At 47.1% G+C, this 20,716-nt stretch overlaps 4 protein-coding genes across 4 annotated transcripts; 1 reads left to right on the forward strand and 3 right to left on the reverse strand.

Moving 5' to 3' along the window:
- Positions 1-1,027: 1,027 nt before the first annotated feature.
- ACRALDRAFT_2045000 (uncharacterized protein) lies at positions 1,028-2,532 on the reverse strand (the record flags this gene model as incomplete). Its single annotated transcript, XM_071021486.1, has 2 exons — positions 1,028-1,918; positions 1,984-2,532. The coding sequence occupies 2 exons, from the start codon at positions 2,530-2,532 to the stop codon at positions 1,028-1,030; spliced, it is 1,440 nt and encodes a 479-aa protein (XP_070871229.1).
- A 594-nt stretch (positions 2,533-3,126) lies between these two features.
- Positions 3,127-5,395, reverse strand: ACRALDRAFT_1078232 (uncharacterized protein). Its single transcript, XM_071018742.1, has 2 exons — positions 4,822-5,395; positions 3,127-4,764 (listed from the first exon to the last, which is right to left on the reverse strand). Exons 1-2 carry the CDS (start codon positions 5,134-5,136, stop codon positions 3,190-3,192), a joined length of 1,890 nt encoding a protein of 629 aa, XP_070871230.1. The 5' UTR covers positions 5,137-5,395; the 3' UTR covers positions 3,127-3,189.
- A 245-nt stretch (positions 5,396-5,640) lies between these two features.
- Positions 5,641-6,641, forward strand: ACRALDRAFT_2038005 (uncharacterized protein). The gene is made up of 3 exons (XM_071020845.1): positions 5,641-6,007; positions 6,085-6,186; positions 6,218-6,641. The coding sequence occupies exons 1-3, from the start codon at positions 5,843-5,845 to the stop codon at positions 6,455-6,457; spliced, it is 507 nt and encodes a 168-aa protein (XP_070871231.1). The 5' UTR covers positions 5,641-5,842; the 3' UTR covers positions 6,458-6,641.
- Positions 6,642-7,240: 599 nt separating this feature from the next.
- On the reverse strand, positions 7,241-8,672 carry ACRALDRAFT_1078234 (uncharacterized protein). Its single transcript, XM_071018743.1, has 4 exons — positions 8,604-8,672; positions 8,006-8,541; positions 7,692-7,941; positions 7,241-7,623 (listed from the first exon to the last, which is right to left on the reverse strand). Exons 1-4 carry the CDS (start codon positions 8,644-8,646, stop codon positions 7,529-7,531), a joined length of 924 nt encoding a protein of 307 aa, XP_070871232.1. The 5' UTR covers positions 8,647-8,672; the 3' UTR covers positions 7,241-7,528.
- Between the last annotated feature and the right edge of the window lie 12,044 nt (positions 8,673-20,716).

Consider the following 20,716-nt stretch of genomic DNA (forward strand, 5'->3'; position numbering starts at 1 on the left):
CCAAGGCAGGAAACCAATACTCTGGCGCAAAGACGCAACCGACAGATTAGTGCATCATGGTGTAAGAGATGACGTAGACGTAGGCTAGAAACTTGTACCATCATCCCTTGCCCAGCTCCGAAACTTTGCCGGGCTTCTTGAGCGATGCCCAGGGACTTTGATCTTTTATATTCTTTTTGGATTGACCAACAACATGCCACTTTCGTCTACCTTTAGTGTAACCGCCGAGATCCTCAACGGAGGCTGTTAGTATACGCACCATGAGGTTCGGCGTTTACGGGCCGAGTTTACAACACAAGCGCGCATCGGTCATACCGAAGCCGGTGATTGTGCGGCACGGCCACGGCAGGGTGTCACTACACTAGGGCTACTCCAATGTCCAATTCTGAGACCAGCCTATTGAGACAGTGATTGACATGGTGGTCTCAATTCGAGCAGCTTACACGGCTATTCAGAGCCGTGCCATGGCATATTTCTGCGCAGCTACCTTCTCATTTTCCAGTTGCTGATCCTCCGTCCCCCGTGACAAGATACCGCAAGGAAGAATGTTTGTGCTGGGGGAGAAGAGAGGGAATGGGTAGATGCGCCTCCACCCCTCTTTTTGTCAAGCCATGACATTGGTGTTATAGCATCCAGACGTCAGCGATTTACCTCCCTCATCCTGGCCAAGACCTTATTCCTTCTAGTCGCCAGTAGAGCCACGCAGGTTGGCGGCAAAGCACACATTATCGACAAGGAGCAGTGTAACAACTACCCCGTGTTTTGGAAAGTTGCACCCGTGCACATGCTGGCGATTAAGCCACCGAAGAACGCTGGATTGGAAAACTTGAACTCAAGCCCAAGACGCCGCTGCTATGCTCTAAAATCCCCGCTTCAGATTCCGTCCTAGATACCGCCGAACGCTTTGAGTAGTGATAGTTGCCATAAAGATTTCGGTTTCCTGGACGCCCGTTATAGTCCCTCTCTGTGCCGCCCGAAGGATGGTGATAAAGCCACCATCCACACCACGCCCATCGACTTCCCTATATTACGATCCCGATGTGGGCCCATCATCTGGAGGACTTTCAACAATCCTCCTCGCTCTGGCCTGTCTCCGAGGAGGCGGAGCCTTGGGCGGCGTTTTCTTTGCTTTAACGTGAAGTGTTGGCGGTTCTGTAAAGGGAACACCATGACGATGCCTGGGTACTTCAGGCACGTTTCTCCTTGACCTGGCCACGTAACCGGCATTGTTCCGTACTCCTTCGGCCGCCAGGTCCGTGGCCTTGCGGCTCGGCGTTTGTACGCCGGGCTTTTCCTTCACGGCTGCCATATCCACGACGCTAACGCTGCTCGCCGCCTGCGACTGCGCGAGGCTGATTCCGAGGAATTTGCGCGACAGTTCGGCCTCCCCCGATGTTTCGTCGCTCTCATTCAGCCACTTGACCTTCGATACCCGTTCCACCAGTCGCAGCGTTGTGTCATCGGCGGGGGCAAAGTGTGAATTGCCCATGTTACCAAGGATGTGGAGTACTTTCAATACCTCATGGCGCTTGTAGTGCGGGGGGTTGCTGAGTTGAGTGTGTGCAAGAAGAGGATGGAGAACGCGAAGATATGTGTGGCGCAGAGAGGCTTTCTCGTCAGGCAGGTCCATAAGATTCCGAATAATCACATCCAAGAGGACCTTCAGATCGTTGGTATAGAAATATTCGTAAGTCGCTTTGGTGGTGAAGAGTAGGTATAGGAGCTTCAGGATGAGGAGCTGCTGTGACGTTTCGGTCTCCCGATTCAGTAGCAAGATGATGTTCTCGCCAAATGTGCGGTATGTCGAGCCATGTAAGCTTAGGCACTTGACGACTCGATTGGTAAGGGGTACCGTGGGAGACAGAGGGTCGGCAGCTGGGTTGGTTGAGGCCAGCATGTACTGTTCGTTCAACACAAGCTAACAATGAATTAGAAACTCCGGTGAGCACTAGGACAAGGGATGTGACATGACAGAATACGTACGAGGACGCGAATAATGGGATAATGATAGGGGTCGTGGGCATCGTTAGACAGTCCCTCGATAATCTGGAAGAGGTAGTTGACAAAGCCGTCGTCAACTAGTATCAGGTCTTCCGTCCGCAGACGCTCGATGCGCGACATCTCGTACATCAACTCGAGTAACAAGCGATGTAGCCTCGCATCTATCTCCCTGCGGCCGTTGAGCAAGTCCAAAAGTCGCGGGAAGCATGCCTCCTCAACCATGCACCTGAATGTCGACTCATCCATCCGCCCATGGAGGAGCAAGAAGCACGAGATGACATGCAGCGCACTCGGCTGGTCCTCTTGCAATAGACTGTGTATGATTTGCGTGCGCACATAATCCTTATTATCGGCGAAGAGCTGGCTGGAGAGGAGCTTCTGGGCACACACGGCGATGGCGTCTTCGGCATGGCAGAACTTGTCCCTGAACATGGACGCAATGTACAGCCACGAACGCAGTGTCTCGTCGATTAGATCATGGGATTGATACTGGGTCGCAACGACATCGTCAAGTTCTACATTAGGCAACATCAGTCATATGCTGCCAGGCAAGACCAAGGCATCAACAGGAGGGGGTGGAGGTGCGGGGCCTGTACCCTCGAAGAACTGCTGCTCCGTCTCGAGAGATTGATAAACGTCGTAGTCTGTCATGATGTTCACAACGCCGAGGAAGTAATGCTGCTGATGACTGCATCACAGCTATTTCGTCGCAAAAGAACCTCGATTCGCTCGGAGAGAAAGAGGTGTCTAGCAGCGGCATGTCAAGAGAAGCAATGGCCATGCTGGTACTCTCGAGCCTGTCGACGACGCTGCCGGGAGTGGCCTGAGTGGGGAGAGGAGATACATACGTCAGGCGTACCCGACAGATGAAGAAGGTATCAGCTGCGGGGCAGTTAAACTTGCTTACTAAGATGCGACCACCGCATGAATGCGGATCCCTAGAACTCCAAACGTGAATACTTATACCTACGACTCCGTACTTCGTAGACGATGTAGCCACGCTCCTTTCTCATACAGAGTATGCAAAGTAGTGTAGTTAAGTGTTCACCCATATAAGCCCACAATCGGAAAGCGTCCTCTCGAAATTGTTTGAGCCGCCAGAGACTAGGGACACGCAAACAATTTGCAGGAACATGCGCATCAAGACGTGAGAATCATTATTCTGTTACAGATGCTCGCTGTCTACTTCTAACCGCCCGAGCTGTCTTCCTCCTCGTAGACCTTGACCTTCTCGGCGTATTCTCGTATGCTGCTGATCACATGGTCAGAAATAGTGTCTCCCTTGCCTGCCGCAACCCGCAAAATAAGTTCGTTGAGATTCTGGCGGCCCAGGATGTCTACATGGTCGGCCGTTTTGGGTCCGCCCCGCGGGTTGAACCTCTCGGGCTCGTGAGGCATTTCGACGACGGTAATCTTGGCTCCCGCTGGGTTGTAGCGCTTGAGATTCCAGCCATGGTTACACATGTAACCTGCGCTAAGCAGATTGACCGTCCCGTCGCCTTCTCCCATGACGACGCCGTGGTCAACCTCACCTTCTATGAGGGCAGTGTCTATAGTGATGTTAAGTTTTGTCAAGGGTTGTGCTTCAGGTTGCCGGTAGAAGTAGCTCCGCTCGGTAGGCTTTCCCACTCCGTAGAAGCAGTATATTTTGAGATTTGGTGCCAGTGGAAGCCTAGTCTCGAGAGGATTTATCCACTTGCGAGGGTCTTGTTCGTTTGCGTCGACCTCCGCTTGAGTATGTGCGACACCGTGTGAATAGGTCCCCTTGACTTGGTCCTGATACCAGGGCTCCGTCGTGTTGAAAAGATACTCTATAGAGTCTTCAACCGTCAGGTTCTTCTCTGGTAATGTCCAGTTCATGCCCTGCCTGAAGTTGAGCAGATTTCCGTACGTAAAATTCTGGCCGGGCAGATCGTCCGGAGCCCAGGTTCCATTGCCCCATACAGCGTTCCCACCGAGCGGAAGCATGGACGAAATTCCGGGCATGGCTCGGAAGAGTTCGGCCCTCTCCTCCTTGCTCAGAAACTTCTCCAGACCGTACACGGCGAAGGCGTTGAGCTGGGCCGTGTCTCGCATCTCGCCAGAGAGAACTGCGGTCAAGTCCTTCACAGCCCCAAGCATGCATCCGCTGATATTGATCCATGCCTCAACGTGACGGTCTACCCAATCGTCGCCTCCTCGGCCGCCCATGGCCGATGCGACCCAGTGGAAGAAATAGAAGACCACCTGTCCACCCATGCTGTGAGAAACTAGTACAACCTTCTTCCCGGTGAGCTCATGCGTAGTCTCGATATGTAACTTGAGGCGTGTGAAATACTGATCTCGAACTTCGAGATTTGGATACGACAATCTCCAATCGTATGCTGCTGTGAAGAACGTGGTTGGGTCGTAGCCAATGGAAGCCAGATTCTCGAAAATCTTGTTCCATATCCAATAGCCGGTTATGAAGAAGTCTGTGGCATCAAACCCCTGTGCGGCCCTCAATTTTATATCTGGAGGATCCAGGCCCGTATGTTTGTCCAGCATGATGTGCCTCTTCCAGTTGTCCTTATCCAGCACCAACGCCTGCATCATGCTCCAGCTGCCCCAGAGGCGCTTCCTGAAGTAGGGGCGCGAAACATTAGTCGTGCCCCACGACTCGAGGCCGGTGGAGATGACGCCAGGGACCATGATCATGGGGTGGTGAGCTTGGAGTCCCTCGGCGCGGGCTTGTAGGCCGACAGCAAAGGCCTCGTAACTGTCGACAAAGTCGCGTTCTCCTTTCTATACACAATCGAATTCAGAACCAGGAACAGCTGGAATCGGGGCGGTTGCACTCACCACGAAATCACGCATGTCGGCAACCAAGCCAGCAGGCAGGACGTCGAGCAGGCTGTCAACGCTGAACTCGCCGAGTTCGGGGAAGTCGATCAAGTCATTGCTCTTTGCAAAGAAACCCGCGGCGATTATGCCAAACAGACTCCCTAGCAGAAAGATGGCAGTGCTGCGACGCTTTCGCGTCTTGGGCTTTTCGGGTATTTCGGCGACTTGGACATGTTCGACTACCGCCAACGGGCTGTCGTCTGGCAGCGGCGGGAGTGTCTTTTCTTCAGATGAAGCTTTCGTCGGTGGCACACGACGCCTAATGTCAGCCATGGCGCATTTGGTGAGGCAGCTATAGCATGGCCTTGGGGTCTCGTGAAGTCGCGTTTGTTCGCCGCTGTTCGATCTCGCAGCTCATGAACGTTGGGGGCGTGGCAAGCGGTCGATGTGCGGCGCGTCTCGACCAGACACCTAAGCCGAATTTGGACGTGCCGAATGATGGAATCTAGCGGAGCAGAGTGAACGCAGAACGATGCTGTCTCATTGTCGGTCCAGAAGTCATGTCCGTCCCAAAACCGTCATCACAATAAATAGCAACGACTTCTAAAGGGAGGCAGAAAAACTCGGTACCTCTCGGTACTGTGCTCGTGTCGTCCGGTGAACTGTACCCACCAGGAAGTGTGACGTAAATAGCCCCAACGAGCTGTAATTTTTGACAAGGATCTAACTCAATTCGGTGGAGGACATCCACCGACATGTGATCAACCTAAATTTGGCTCATCAGTCCTTAAAGGGATTTGATTAGAAACAGCGCTCAAGCTCAAGTTTCTGGTGATCATTATCTCGAAGCCCATACACGGGCCGAGACCATCAAGGTCCATCACAATCCTTTTCGATAACTGCCTTGAGCTACCTTAAAAAGCTGCGATGAGAATCATTCAACACCGCTGCCGTGATCTTGCGTCAACTACGATTTCTCAAAGCCCCGCAATCCATCAATACGCCGATTCAATCGCTCTCACACCAACTACCAGCTCTGATGAGCGATCTTCCGGGCAAGCTCAAGTACATACAGTACGAGCATGGTCTTGAAGAACGATATCTTCCTGCTATCCGGTCTCTCATTGCGGGCGACCTGAGCGAGCCCTATAGTATCTATGTGTATAGGTACTTCCTCTGTCAATGGGGCCATCTCTGCTTTATGGCATGTGACAATTCCCGGCATCGCCTGTCCTTTCGAGTTTAGACGGCGGGTATGCTAACTACGCACGGTCAACCCAGGCCTTGGATCCGGCCGATGCTTCCCTGATCGGCGTTATCATATGCAAACTGGAAGTCCATGCATCGCATTCTCCTCCGACGCTTCGGGGGTACATAGCCCATGTTGGCAGTGGCGTCACCTTACCGCGGCAAGGGCATTGCGACGGCGCTTGTCGAGAAGGCCATTGAAGCTATGGCGCAGAGGAAGGCGGATGAGATTGTCCTCGAGACCGAGGAGACCAACGTGCCAGCCATGCGACTATATGAGAGATTAGGTTTTCTTCGGTCGAAGAAACTTCACAGGTACTACCTCAACGGCAACAGTGCATATCGGCTTGTTTTATTGCTCAAGTCTATTAATCCGGATGCCCTCGTGGAAGATTCTGATGAATAGAATTCTCGACCATTAATGGCGCCATCTCCACTCATGCACCTCGAGGACACAATGTGACCATTTGGCTGGGGAGCGTTTGTAAACTCTCGCATCGCGACTAGACCCGCGTGTTTTTGAGGAATTGGGACCGTCTGGACATGCCCATGCTCGTCATGATACGACAGAACATAATCATGTCGCCTTTCACCGCCAGGTTCTCCATTATACCCGGTGCTGGATGGAAAACGTGTAATGCGCTCTTGCAGCTGTGCTGGTGAGGCTCGCGGATATTATATCAGACTAAACATAAGTGAAGAGTAGGTAATGCGCATAGGTGGCTAAGAAACGACTCGTCATTAATGCTTGCCCACTATATCTATTTGCTCGCAAATAACACTTAGATTGCTTCCAAGCAAGCTATCGGTTTCCTTCTCGAAAACGGGCTTTAACGAAAGCCAGCAAAGTCACCAAGGCCACTGGTAAGTTGGAACTCTGGGTCTTATGGATCGGGCCGGTCGTCTTCACGAAGTTCAGGAGGCGTTGGATAGCCACACCGCGAGCCGTCCCGATAATAGCAATGATGGTGAAAAGGCCAGGACCTCCCTGAAGTTAATGGCGGCCATCTTGAAGAGGCCAGGGACGGCCAGGACAGCAATACTAACAAGGTCAGCAACGACATCTAGTTTCATATCGATCTTGCCATCATTCATTTATTTTCACTATTTTACGGGGGTTCAGTGGTTTAAATTAGTAGCCAGGAAGGCTGAAGCATTCACGGGTATGGGTGATCGGGGAATAGGATGGAATAGCAGTTCATGGGAAATATATGGTATGGGATTGTAGGTATCATCATACCTAGCTATGGAGTCCAACACTTATACTATGATTCCGAATATATGATACAGGATGAATCTGGATGATAACCATTACAGCCAGTTCTCGATTTTATCAAACTGAATGGGTGCCAGACCCTCCGATATCCGAGATCGCCGAATCCTCTCGGTATCTGCGCCGTACGTTGTACGAAGGTATACCAGACCCTATACATACATCGTAAGTCCCTTGCTCCTAAGAAATGTTGCAACCACCACGCTAGAACCTCTTCGCCTGCACATCCAAGGAGCTGTATAATGAGGCTCTGACTTGCCACGGGTTCCCGCTGGCAATCCCAAGATATGTAAATGCGTCTGCGACATTAGCGTTACACGTCCCTGCGCTGAGTATATTGGACGATGCCGGGCAGAGCATTACCAACCTGGCTTGTAATAGATGGCACGTCCGTTCACGTCGGCAATTCCGAGCTCTTGAAGACGTCGCAAAACCCGGGCAACATCTTCCAAGTCATTGAAATCAGCTGTGTATACACAGATGAGCCGGGCCCGCCGCTCCCCATCGCCCGGTCTCGGAGCCACTTTGGCTGCGATACCTAGCTCGTTGTTGGCTGTGGCTTTGGCCACCATACCCCATATTCTGTTTACTTCCTGAGGTTGGCAAAACAGCATCCACTGTTAAATTCTTGTCAGCTTCAAAGTCCGGGGTTATGTGGATCTTCTGGGTAAGTTGTCTTACCTTGCCCGCCTTAACCTTACATGCATGAGCGAGCATCAGAATGTCAGTAACCGCATGTCTTTTCTCCTCGTTGATCTCTTTTTGAATTCTGCTAGATGACCTTGTTGTGTTCCTCGCTGCTTCCATAAAACTCGTGAGAAGGTGCAATCTCTCTGTGCCGCCCTTTATCAGCCGGGCTGATTGGGTACCTTCCTCTTCTGGAGCTTCATCCTCGTTGCCTCTGGAGGCTTGGTTTTGTGCTTCGTCCTTGGTTCTTCGCCGGATGAAGGGATTGCAGATGTAGATCCAGGGGCGCCCCAGGGTAGCCTCCGTCGTGGCGGGTGGGAGGCGAGCTAGGAACTCCTCGACAGTCTCGGAAAATTGCCAGGCATATGACACCCCGGCGTATGGGTTATGAAGCTTGGAGTCGTTCGAGGCCACATCTCTACGCGGTAAAGTCCGGCACCCATGACCTGACGCTTGTCGTTCCCGTCGCCATCTCGCAACGTCAAAAGTGCGGACCCTGTCATGCAGTCTCGCAATCACATCGTCACTCCCTAGCGCAGGACTAGGGTTAGTTCAAGGCAGTGTGTGTAGTATATTGGCGGAACAAACGTGCCGTAAAAATCAGACTCGGACTCGTCAATGGACATTGGCTCCATGGTCAGGATGAAGTTACCTGCCAGCTTCTGCGTTGATGCGACTGGAGAATGTGATACCAAGCTGGGCCAATTTGGGGAAAGAATTCGGGGCTACTCTGGTCTATTATAAGTCTCTTTGACGTCGATATAGGACTGGTTCCCCTGCGATCAGCCCAGACCAGTGGGTTTTGTTACCCAAGCACTCAAGAGCCCATTCCACGGTTCGAGAATAGAGGCAGACAAAGAAGGGTGGCTTATGCAGTGGACGAGTTCTGATACCGAACGTAATGCTCTTCCTCGCGTCGCTCTGTCACCATTAGAACCTGGAAAAACACTGGGGAAATTGTAGCTACCTTTATAATTGTTAACAAGGTACTTATTGACGTTCGCCTATTACTTCCTAGGTACTCTTTTAATCTAGGCGGTACTTATTCCTCACACAGTACGGATACCCATCTTGTAACAGAGTTACAAGCGTCAGGTACCTAGATAGTATCTCAGGTACCTAGGGTCAGATGGTCACCGAAAATATGGCTCAAATGTATCGTCATAGGTAGGTACCTATACTTTACTATAACTGATCCCATACCCTCGTACCACAAACCACCAATGCTCCCTCGTCTATCATCTGTAAGCTTCCACAGGATATCGGATCCGGGTTATTATATCTGCCGGGCGCAGGGCACCTGTATCGGACCTCTGCGCCCGATACCGGAAGCAGGGAAACGTCGGTGAGGATACAGGGAAATGTTTATTAGGATGGATAGAAGTTATATAAGTAAGGGTACCTTAAACGGATCGTATTTATATAGGAAAGTCCCTGTTTATAAGTACCTCTACTCGACCCCATAGGGGATCGAGTAGCTAATAGTTTTATATAATTAACTAGTCCCCTTACGTAACTTCTGCTAGACTGCTCCTAATCTTATATAGTAGTGTTATAGGTTTTTGTGTAAGGAGTAAAGAGAGTCGTCAAGACTATAATAAGAATAGGTCACGAAGCTGACCTTAGGGGGGGGAATAATTATAAGATTATTCGTTAAGCCCTCCCTTCCAGGACTTAACAGGAAAACGTCTACTTTAAGGTCCCCTGGCTATCCTCCTAATAGGCAGCCGAGCCTAAGGCCCTAAGTCTCGAATAGACTCTTACTGACTTAAATAAACCCGTTTACATGCTAGCCTAGGGTCCTCCTAGGGGCGGGTTCCGTCCACACGTTCCTTAATATCTCTTATCGCCCCTTAACTAGAATACCCCTAATATCACGCCCCCCTTCTATAGCTTATATCCACGGGAGCCGGTGTTTATCGTAGGCTTGGCCCGCTTAGACCTAACCCACCGAGACCACCGGTCCTTTAGTAACCCCCTCCTCTAAGTAACCTAAACCTCTAAGTGACCCCCTAGGCCTCGTATAGTATAGCCGTAGTTCTTTATAAATAACGGGGCTTATAGTTATCTTTAGATAAAGCATAACTCTCCACGACCCCCTTTATCTATACACTCCCCTATATCTATACCGGGATAAAGCCTAACTTACCTAAACTAGTACTTTAACGATAAAGGCACTTAATTAAGCCTGGGGCTTATCCTTTCGGGTAACCCTTAGGTAGCGGTAAAGGGAATTAGAAATAGTGGATAAAATCCATAGGCGCCTATCCTCCTTAAGCGCGCCCTCTATAATTCCCCTTTACCCACTACCACTACTATCAGGCCGACCTATAGTTACTATAAAGGAGCCGTAGCTTAATAGTAAAAAAGACTCTCCCGGTCTATAATTAACCTCTCTTACTTTTTCTAGGATAATTATAATATCCACCTAGACGTCGATAAATACAAAGCCTACCCGTAGGCGCGCACGCGCGTATATTATAATAATACCTTAGACGCGCCCTTTATTAACTAAATAACCGTATTATAGAAGGCCTCGTGATATATAGTAGAATCTAGGTAAAAAGGGAAAAAGTAAAATAAAAAGGGCCCACCTTAGGTTATACGACTACTTAATATATAAGAACCTTCTATCTACCCGACTTATCTTATTATTTTTTCCCCCTTTACCCTTTCTTAATTACCTATCTATATCACTAACTCTATCGCTATTATAGTAAGTCGTCCTACCCTATCTATATATAGGGCGTGGACCTATCCTATAGGCTTATTTATCGCGATATATATTATCTCGAGGGTCTACGTGTTATCCCGGCGGTATACGGGTTCGCGTATTAGGCTAAGAGTTAACTAATATCGCGGCAGATTATTATTATTATTATTAATATTAATAATAATAATAACACTATTATATAAGTATCGTGTCCCCTTTAGGGGAAACTAAGGCTAACCTATAGTATTCGAAGCAGACTATCGTATAATAGCGCCCCTATCCTATAAGAAAGGCAAAAAGTCCGGCGCGGCCAGTAAAAATAATAAGCATAGCGGTAAAAAGTCCGATATAGTCGGTAATAAGTCTACCCAGATAGCGCCTAAGGTTATCGATAAGGGTATAACTAAGACTATTAGGAAGAAGGCCCGGCGAGCGGCTTAGCGGGCTTAGGCTAAGGCTAAGGTAGCGGTAACGGTAGCTGCTTTTAAGTAATAGCTATTATAGTAAAAGCAGTAGTAGTAGCCTAACTTATTATCCGAGTTATTATTAGATTCGAGCTCGGAATTAAGCTCTATTTTATCGTCTTTTTCCTCCTTAGAGGATAAAGCTATTAAGTAGCTAGTTACGGCGGCAGCTCCAGCTAGATAACCTACGCTGGTTAGGACCGTCGAGTAGCTAGTTACTATAGTAGCTCCGGTTACTAAGTTAACCGGCCCTCCCCCTTTAAAGAGCGATAGCTTATCCGACGGTGCTCCTAAGTACCTTAACGCTTTAGAGGGTATCCTTAACTATACTAATAAGGATATCGTTATAAGCGGTGGTGCCGATAAAGCCACCGTCTTTAATAAGGAGGAGGCTTCCTCTAACGGGTTATTATTATCGGAGTTTATACCCTTAATTAACGGGTCTAGTAGTAGACCCTCGGACTTTAGCGACGGTAACGGCGTCGTTATAGCGGTGCGTCCCGTTATTTTAGTTAGGTCTGGCCTAGAGCTTCGTGCTCTTTATAGGCGGTGCGCCTATAGCTTTATTAGCTTAAAGCTACGTGGCGATAGCGTTACCGGTCCTATCACTATACGGCCCTGCCGCGGTAGTAAGGCATCCGATAAATACCATTACTACTAGGATAGTAATAGCAGAGACTATAAGTTAGTACGTTCCTACCTATAGCTATAGCCCTCTTCTTTTTAACCGCTCCTAAGGTTACTAACTAGATATAGCTTTTATTATGGGCAGAGCGGGTAGCTAAGAAGCTATAGAAGATATTAATAGCGGCTACGCGGGGCGGCGATAGTCTTAATAACTATACTTTTATAGGTTAACCTAAAGTATACTTAGTGTATATTAAGATAGTGCTAATTATATTTATAGCGGCGGGCCTATCGGGTCTAAATTAAGTTACGGCGGGCCCTTAAGGCTATAAAAAAATTCGCTTATAATAATAAGGGGTTTGACCCTATAGCGCGTTATCGCTAAGAAGAGGAGGAAGAGGCTAAGGAGAAACGGCGCGGCGCCTTTATTAAGACAGAGCGTTATCTAGCTACTATTAGCCGTTATCTAGGCTAGTTAGTCTAAATTAAGAAATCGAAGTTAGCGGAACTTTATAAAAAAACCGACTATAACTAAGCTTCGGTTATCGTTAGGTGTAGGTTAGGGGGAGTTAGGGGGGAGGGGCGTTATAGTTACTTTTTTTTTTTTTTTTTTTTTCCTTTTTTTTTTTTTTTCTATTTCTTAACTATCCTATAAATAAAAAAGTCCCTACGGGGCATAACGACGCTATTAACTAACACTATCCTTCCGATTATAATATTCCTTAATAAGCGTGTCGGGGAGGTGTCTCCGCGGCTCCTATATATTATATTTATATCCGTAGTCGGTCTATTTAATAAGGTATTCACGCCTATTATTATTATAACGATAAGCCAGGACCTCTTCGACTTTGTATTTATCGGACTCCTAAGGCTTAACCTCTATATCCGCGGGTATAGGCGACTTACTATCTCGGGACTTCCACGGTTTAAGGAGGGAGATTAGGAAAACGTTATAAATCTTTATAGACTCTAGGAGTTATAGCTTATAGGCGAGCCTATACTATCCTATTATAAAGGTAATCTTATAGGGGCCGAGGAACTTATCTAATAACTTCTTATTAGGGCGGCGCTACTTAATATTCTTCGCGGATAATAGTATATAATCCCCTGCCTTAAAACACTAGCCTACACGGCCGGTATTATAGTACTTCTTATAGGTGGTTTAGGCCTTCCTTATAAGGACCTTTATAGCTCTACGATTCGATATAAGGTGCTTTACCCTCTACTCGGCTACCGCGGCGCGGACCTCGCCTAACTTACGTATCTATATATTATAAGGCCTACGCGGGTTAAAACCTATTAACGCGATAAAAGGCGTCTACCGGATAGCCGAATACTATACGGTGTTATATATAAACTATGCTAGGGGCAGTTAGTCTACCTAGTCGTCCTGCTATAGGGAATAAAACGCCTATAAAAAGTGCTTTAGGTTCTAATTCTAGCGCTCCGTCTAACCGTCTATCTAAGGGTGGAACGTAGTGGATAGCCTCCTTATAACGCCTAAGAGGCTATATAAGGTAGTCCAGAACTTACTAATAAATAGGGACCCACGATCCGAAATAATACTATTAGGTAATCCGTAAAGGCTAAAAATATACACCTATAGGATATAAGCCAGACCCTTAGCTATTAGGGCGCTACTATAAAGGACGTATAACGCGTACTTAGTATACCAACACACTATAACCAGGATAGCGTCCCTCTTTTTACCTTAGGACGTTATAGGGGGGAGACCCGTTATAAAATCTATTAAGATCTCTTAAAATAGTTGTTCGGGTATGGGCAGAGGTGCTAGGTACCTAAAGGGCTTATACTAATAAGGCTTAGTCCTCTAACAGATCCTATAAGTAGGCATAAACTTCTTAACGTCTCGCGAGAGGTACTCCTAGTAATAGGACTTAGAAATCCTCTTAATAGTTTAGCCTAACCCAGGGTAGCCTATAGTAGGCTTATCGTAAAAAGCTTAAAGGACCTTATCGCGTAAACCTAGCTGGTTTAGGACGTAAAGACGGTCCCTAAAATAAACTATACCTTAACTATTATAGGACTAAGGGTCCGATAGGTTATCTTTTGCTATTAAGGAGATATAAAAGGGATCGTCCTTCTAGGTAAAAATAACTTCGTCTTTTAAACTAGCTAGACCTAAGGGCTTAGGTATACCTTAGGACCTTAAAAGGCTAATTATAAACTTCTTAGTGAATCCCTTAACGGGTTTCTGCCGCTCCGCTTTAAGATCCGCCTAATCTATAGCGAGCTACGGCTTCCTTAATAGTCTATCCGTAGGGTTCTAAGCGCCCGGGCAGTAACGAATCTTAAAATCAAAGCTAGAAAGCTCCTCTAGCTAATAGGCGTATTAAGGTTTAATTCGAGGCTTATTTAATAGATACCGGTGGTTTAAGTAGTTAGTTAGCACCTCTATAGGGGTCTAACTATACGCTAGGTAATAACGCTACTACCGGAACGCTTCGATAATCGCTATTAGTTTAGTATCTAGTATCGGGTAGTTTAATTCGGGTCCCCTAAGCTTCCTAGACAGGAACGCTATAAGGCGCTAGATCCGATCCTTATACTAGCTAATTATAGCACTAAGTGCAAAGTTAGAGGCGTCTAGTTCTACACGAATAGGTAAGGCTAGGTTAAAATACCGTAGTATAGGTGCTAACTAAAATAATAATCGTAACTTCTTAAAGGCGGCCCTCTCTATATCCCCTAACTAAAACGTACCCGGTCTGCCTCCTAACCTTAACAGGTCCATAAAAGGAGCAGCGACCTTCGAGTAGCCTTTAATAAAATATCGGTAGAACCCGGTAAAACCCAGGAAGACTTAAATCTTCTTAACAGAGTTAGGCTCCTCCTAGTCCTTAATAGCCTTAACCCTCTTAGGGTTTATAAAGACACCCTTAGGGCTATATATAAAGCCTAAGAACTTGACCTCCTATATCTTAAACACACACTTCTAAGGATTCGCGAAGAGGGACCACTCCCTAAGACGCGCGAGGATCTCCTTAACGTATACCCGGTAGGAACTAAGATCCTTATTATAGATCAGGATATTATCCAGGTATACGATATAGATAGTATCGATAAGACCCTTTAGGGCTTTGTTAATATAGCGCTAGAAGCTAGCCGGGGTATTATATAGACTAAAGGGTATCACTAAATACTTAAACTGCCTATACTTAGTCCTAAAGGCCGTCTTCTATTTATCCCCTTCTCGAATTCTTAAACGATAGTATATATCCTTAAGGTCTAGCTTAGTGTATACTATAAAGGTCGCAAGGCGGTTAAGGATTTCGTGTATTAATAGTAAAGGGGTATAGTCCTTTTAGGTTACCTTATTAAGGCCTTATTAGTCTATATATAGCCGTAGTTAACTATCTTTCTTTAGTATAAATAGGATCGGGGTACCCGTAGGGCTAGACGAGGGGCGGATCTATCCCTTCGCCGTGGCTTCCTTAATATAGTCTCGTAGCATAGCTAACTCCTATTCGGCTAGGGGATAAATAGGGCCGAATAGGGGTAACTTACCTTCCTTTATTTCGATCGCGTAGTCCTATCGCTAGTAGGCGGGTAGACGGCCGGCCTCTATAACGTTAAAGATATCCTAGAACTCTTGGTACTACTCGGGGATAAGGCTTTCCGGCACTTCCTCGTCTAATTCCTCTTAATAGGGCCCTGGATTAATATATACTAGAATTCCTTTATTATATTATATATAGTCAGGGGGTATAGGGGGTAGGGGATAGGACGGGTCTAATTAGATAACGGGGATTAAAGGACTATTAGGTAACGTGTCCTCTGCTTCTCCGGGGGTATTCCACCTTATACCTATAGCCTTACCGATACGGGGGGCGCTTAACTTTACTAGCCGAACTATTAACTAAGAGTTCTCCTTAGCTTTCTTTAGCTCCCTCCGGCTTAGGATGCCCCTAAGGTCGTCCCTATAAAGTCGATATATCTATTCGCCGGTTCGGAAAGAGGTAACGGGGTTATATTTAACTAACCAGGGTATACCGAGGATAATCTAGGATCTATCCGGGTCTATATCCAGCACCTTAAACTCGATAGGGTATATCCGGGTTCGGTCCTAGCTGTCCGTGACCTTAATATACGTCTTAAGAGTCCCGAGGGACTATACTTCGACCCTTAAGATAACCCACCCTAGTTTCTTTAGCGGGCCTAAGGGCTTATAGTTAGGGGGTAGGGCTTTTTAGTCGATTAAGTTAACCTTAGCGCCTCTATTAAGCTTAGCGCTCCGGCGGCCCTATCCGCTACTTAGCCGTATCTCTAACTTCGCCTTAATCACGCCCTTACTAGCAAAGAATAGCTAAAACAGCGGCCTATCCTAGGCCTAAGCCTATCTAACGATAAGGGCCCGGGGGTTAATCGGTAGGTTATTAGGGTTCTAACTAGCGGAGTATCCTAATAACTAACCTAAATTAAAGGTTTTTTTCGGGTACTTATTCCGGTAATAGCCCTTTTTATTATATCCGAAATAGGTAATATTACTCTTATAGCGCCTTTTAGGGGGACCTTAGGTCTCCGTATTATCCACTTTAATTAACTCTATAAAACCTTAAGGCGGTATAAAAGGACGGGCCGTTATAGTACGGGCCCTATTAGGGGTACTATTATGCCCACGCTTTTCGCCGCGATTATACCTTAGGCGATCGTTCCGGGGTAGCTTTTCTTTATTTTTATATAAAAGGGTGATCTCCGCCTACCAGGCTATAACTCCTAGTACCTTACTATTAGTAGGGATACCGGCTACTATAATCTAATTACGTAGTGGCTTATTAAGTTTCGTTAAGATTAACTATATACGCCACTTATTAGGGAAGGGTAAGGATACCTTATTAAATAACGAGTTAAGCTTATCGATAAACTTAGCGTAGGACTAATTAGGCTTTTATAGGGTCTAGTCCGAGAATAGCTTCTTAGTTATAAATATCTCGCGGGTCTTATCGTCGACTAATTACTCGGTTAGGAACGACTTAAGGTCCTCCTAAGTAGCACCTTTAGTCTTCCTATATATACGTTTATAATAGGCACGCTAACGGGACTTTATTGTCTTCGGTAGTAGGGTAGACACGAGGTATATTTTCTCCGGTTTAGTGGGTTTAATATCGTTAAGTATAAAACGCTCTTTAAGTTCCTTAATAAAGGTCTAGAACTAGTTATAGGACTGCCCGTCCTATTCCGGGAGCTTTTACGGAACCTTATACTAACTTTTACGGGAGTCCCCTTAGGGTGCACGCTTAGAGGTATCGGGGTCCTTCCCTTATCGAAGGGTAAGGAGGCGCTTCTCCTTTTTTTTACGGGCTTAGCGGTCCTTATAGTGCTTAATTAAGAAATCGAGCTCCGCCGATAATAGGGTGCCGGGGGGGCGGCTCTTAAGGTCTTTAATATCGAATTAGGGTTCTGTTCGGATAACTTAGGGGGTCCCCTAGTCGAGTAGTGGTCCTACTATAGGATTATAAGTATCCGGGTTAGTTTATCCGCGAATCTTGAATTCAGGGTTACTATCTTTATCCTCTAACTCGGGCGTGAAGGATTACTCGCGATCGGCGCCTAATAGCCCGGCTTTGGCTCCTTTAGTAGCGGGGGAAGTATCCCGGGTACGAATAGTGGTGGTGCGCTTAGGGGGTATCTTAAGTACTAGCTAGGGGCAGTGGTAGGATTTATAAAATAACTAGTCTTTCGAACTCTTAATGGTCGTTATACCCGTAAACGGTTAGAATAAATAAAATATTATAGGTTTTTATATAAGGAGTAAAGAGAGTCGTTAAGACTATAATAAGAACAGGTCACGAAGCTAACCTTAGGGGGGGGAATGATTATAAGATTGTTCGTTAAGCCCTCCCTTCCAGGACTTAACAGGAAAACGTCTACTTTAAGGTCCCCTGGCTATCCTCCTAGTAGGCAGCCGAGCCTAAGGCCCTAAGTCTTGAATAGACTCTTACTAACTTAAATAAACCCGTTTACGTGCTAGCCTAGGGTCCTCCTAGGGGCGGGTTCCGTCCACACGTTCCTTAATATCTCTTATCGCCCCTTGACTAGAATGCCCCTAACAGGTAGCAACTGCAACTACTGCTTTTTGGAGCTCTGGATAGCTCTACGATTCTGCCCTCTTTTTGAGCTTAACGAAGCTCTTCTTTTTAAGCCTATCCAGGCCTCTTTTTTTTAAGCTTTTTAGCTCCGACTTTAACCGCCCGCCCGCTAACAAGCCGCCGGCGTTAAGCAGAACGATCTTTAACCTCTTTTACAGCCTAGCGGCTTTGTTTTTAAGCCTATCGTTAGCTCGCCTCTTCTATAACGGCTCGAGCTTTAACTACGTTAACAGCTCGCTTTTTAGCTTAAGCGTTAATCGTTAATTTGTTAATAACCCACCCGGCTACGCCTTCCTCTAAGGCAGCTATAACTGTTTACCTCCTTCCTTTTCGAGCCTTTTATGCTAATTTTCTGCCTATAAGCCCTCCCTTCTTCTGGACTCTACTATCTAAATTTTTCCCCTTCTTTAACCTCTTTTCGTCACGATTTTTAAACGCCGTACCCGATTACCTCTTTAGGCCTGCCTACGATATCCGAAAACGAATACCTCGCCTCCTTTAAGGTGCCTCCCCTTAAGGGCAGGAATAACTACGCCGAATAGACCGTGTTTGCCTAACGCAGGGCTAAGGCCGCCGGCCTTTTCGATTATATTTAGGGGGATAAGATCGTTAAAGATAACCCGCCGACTATAGAAGACTGCTTTATCTACCCTGGTTAGACCGCCGAGTCCGCCGCTATGACCGCCGAATTAAGGAGAGCCGAAGTAAGGAAGGCCGGCGACTCTAAGGCTAAAGACACTAACCTCGGGCCGCCCGATATATAGCTGTCTATAGTAAATTGGACCACTAAGACCGCCCTCCACGGGCGCGAGCTCGAGACTCGTAGGAAGGCCCGTATATTCGTCCTTTCCCTCCTGACCCAGCCCCTTTAACGGGAGGTGGAAGACATCGTGTAACCTCAGGATATGATCCAGACCCTCAGGAAATCCTCGCTGCCGCCGGCGACAAAACCTATAGTAATAATATTATAGCCGCTAATATTGTCGACGGCCTTACCGGGGCCTATAATCGTTTTAAAGACTAATGGAATTTCTACCTTAATTAGCAGGCCGATAGCGATATTAACCTTTGGCTCTTGACTAACCGACTTATAAAAGAGGAGGAGGCTATTAAGTAACGCCGGAGCTCCTCTGGCCGCGGGGGTTTTCGTGGCAACGGATCCCGGAATAATAACAGCGGAAATAATAACGGCGGAAATAATAACGGCAAGGCTTAGGCTAACGCCGCCTAGGACGATCGGAATAATAATAACAGCCAGGACTCTTATATAACGCCGGGCTGCCCGAAGCCTAATACACACGGCACCAACCAATACTAGCACCGTAACGGCAACCGAGGAAATAATAGCAGTGGCCGCGGCCAAGGCCATAGCCGTGGTGGAAATCGATCTAACGGTAACCGCTCTTCTAGTTCTTCCTCTAATAGTAATAGCTCTAGTAGCTCCGGCGGAAATCACGCCTATAACGCCTCTATAGCAGGCACCGCTAAGGTCTTTAAGGACCTCGAAAAGCAGATGGAAAACAGCGGTATCTTCACTAGTTTCGTAGCCTTAAAGGCTTCTCTTAAGCAGCTTAATAAACTGTTTAATACATAGGTTCGTGGCACCCCTTTTAAAGGTATTAACGATTTATCGGAATATCACGACTATACCAAAACACCGGACTAGAATAATACTAGTATAGCCCCGGGCCCTGCCCCGGGCCTATCGCCGGCTCCGGGACCCTAGCCTGCTTATAATAGTACTATTATTTAGTATACGGTCCCGGGGCCGGCTATTTATTTAGACTATATCTATAAAGGTAATAAAGTTAAACGCCCGGCCTATAGTAGCCGCTGGCTTTAGGACTCCGGCGCCTCCCTTTATTCTATTAGGAATTTTAACGCCTTTATTTATTACTTCCCTATTCCGGAGGACCTTAATTTCACTATTATCACGGCTAATAGGACTATTAAGTCTATACACGGGGGTATCGCTAAGGCCGTTCTTTAAGGTCCTAATAGGACCGAAAAGGTAATTCTCCTCCGCCGGACTATCCTTATTCCGGGCCTCTATATTAATATTATATCCGGCGAAATAATATATAGAAGCGGCGGATATTTAGAACGTAACGTTATATTTAATAAGGATAGCGAAGGCATCGCTATTATCGACGTTTATAAGCGTGGCTTCTTCTTAAGCCAGCCCGGCGACCCCGCCGCCGTCTTTTTTATCGAGCCTAGCTCCGTGATATCCCTCTAACTGCCGCCGGCTACTATACCGGCCGTATCTTTATTACCTATATAGGCGGAGCCGGCGCCTTTGCCGCCTCTAGCTCCTACTCTTACCGGGGCCACGCCTTCCTAGGCCCAGATCCAGTCCCGCCTTTAGCACTAACGGCTCGGTTATATTAATTACCCCGATCTTCGGAAGACCCTTTAACTAACGTTACCTTTATATAGCGTTGATTATAAGCGGCTTTATAGCTAGCCTTACGTAGTTTATAACCTCTCCTATAGTCTCCGTTATAGTCCTAAGGACCCTAGGCCCCGGGCCGCCTATACCAGCGAGGTCTAGCACGTCGATATCTTCGATATTAAGCTATAGGCCGCCTCCGGCTACCGCTATAGCCTTCCTATTACTAACAACGCTACCCGGAAAAAAGGCCTTTTGACTTCTAAGACTAAGGCTGATCTAGCCCGCCTACTACTAAACGCCCTGCTTAACCATACTAACCGATAAGGCTAGCCTGTTCGTTATATATATTCCGATAACGCCGGAGAATTCCTTAGTAACGTGCTTCGTTAACTGCCT

Source organism: Sodiomyces alcalophilus, assembly GCF_042370955.1.
Source record: "Sodiomyces alcalophilus JCM 7366 unplaced genomic scaffold ACRALscaffold_10, whole genome shotgun sequence".
NCBI classification, from domain to species: domain Eukaryota; kingdom Fungi; phylum Ascomycota; class Sordariomycetes; order Glomerellales; family Plectosphaerellaceae; genus Sodiomyces; species Sodiomyces alcalophilus.

Bases quoted from the DNA above. Each gene is read 5' to 3' on its own strand.
- ACRALDRAFT_1078232 (XM_071018742.1), bottom strand. From the start codon at position 5,136: ATGGCTGACATTAGGCGTCGTGTGCCACCGACGAAAGCTTCATCTGAA. The intron at 4,765-4,821 runs GTGAGTGCAACC...GATTGTGTATAG, and splicing joins CCGACATGCGTGATTTCGTG to AAAGGAGAACGCGACTTTGT.
- ACRALDRAFT_2038005 (XM_071020845.1), top strand. From the start codon at position 5,843: ATGAGCGATCTTCCGGGCAAGCTCAAGTACATACAGTACGAGCATGGT. The intron at 6,008-6,084 runs GCATGTGACAAT...CGGTCAACCCAG, and splicing joins GGGGCCATCTCTGCTTTATG to GCCTTGGATCCGGCCGATGC. The intron at 6,187-6,217 runs GTTGGCAGTGGC...TACCGCGGCAAG, and splicing joins TTCGGGGGTACATAGCCCAT to GGCATTGCGACGGCGCTTGT.
- ACRALDRAFT_1078234 (XM_071018743.1), bottom strand. From the start codon at position 8,646: ATGGAGCCAATGTCCATTGACGAGTCCGAGTCTGATTTTTACG. The intron at 8,542-8,603 runs GCACGTTTGTTC...GTCCTGCGCTAG, and splicing joins GTCCGAGTCTGATTTTTACG to GGAGTGACGATGTGATTGCG. The intron at 7,942-8,005 runs GTAAGACAACTT...AGAATTTAACAG, and splicing joins GTAAGGTTAAGGCGGGCAAG to TGGATGCTGTTTTGCCAACC.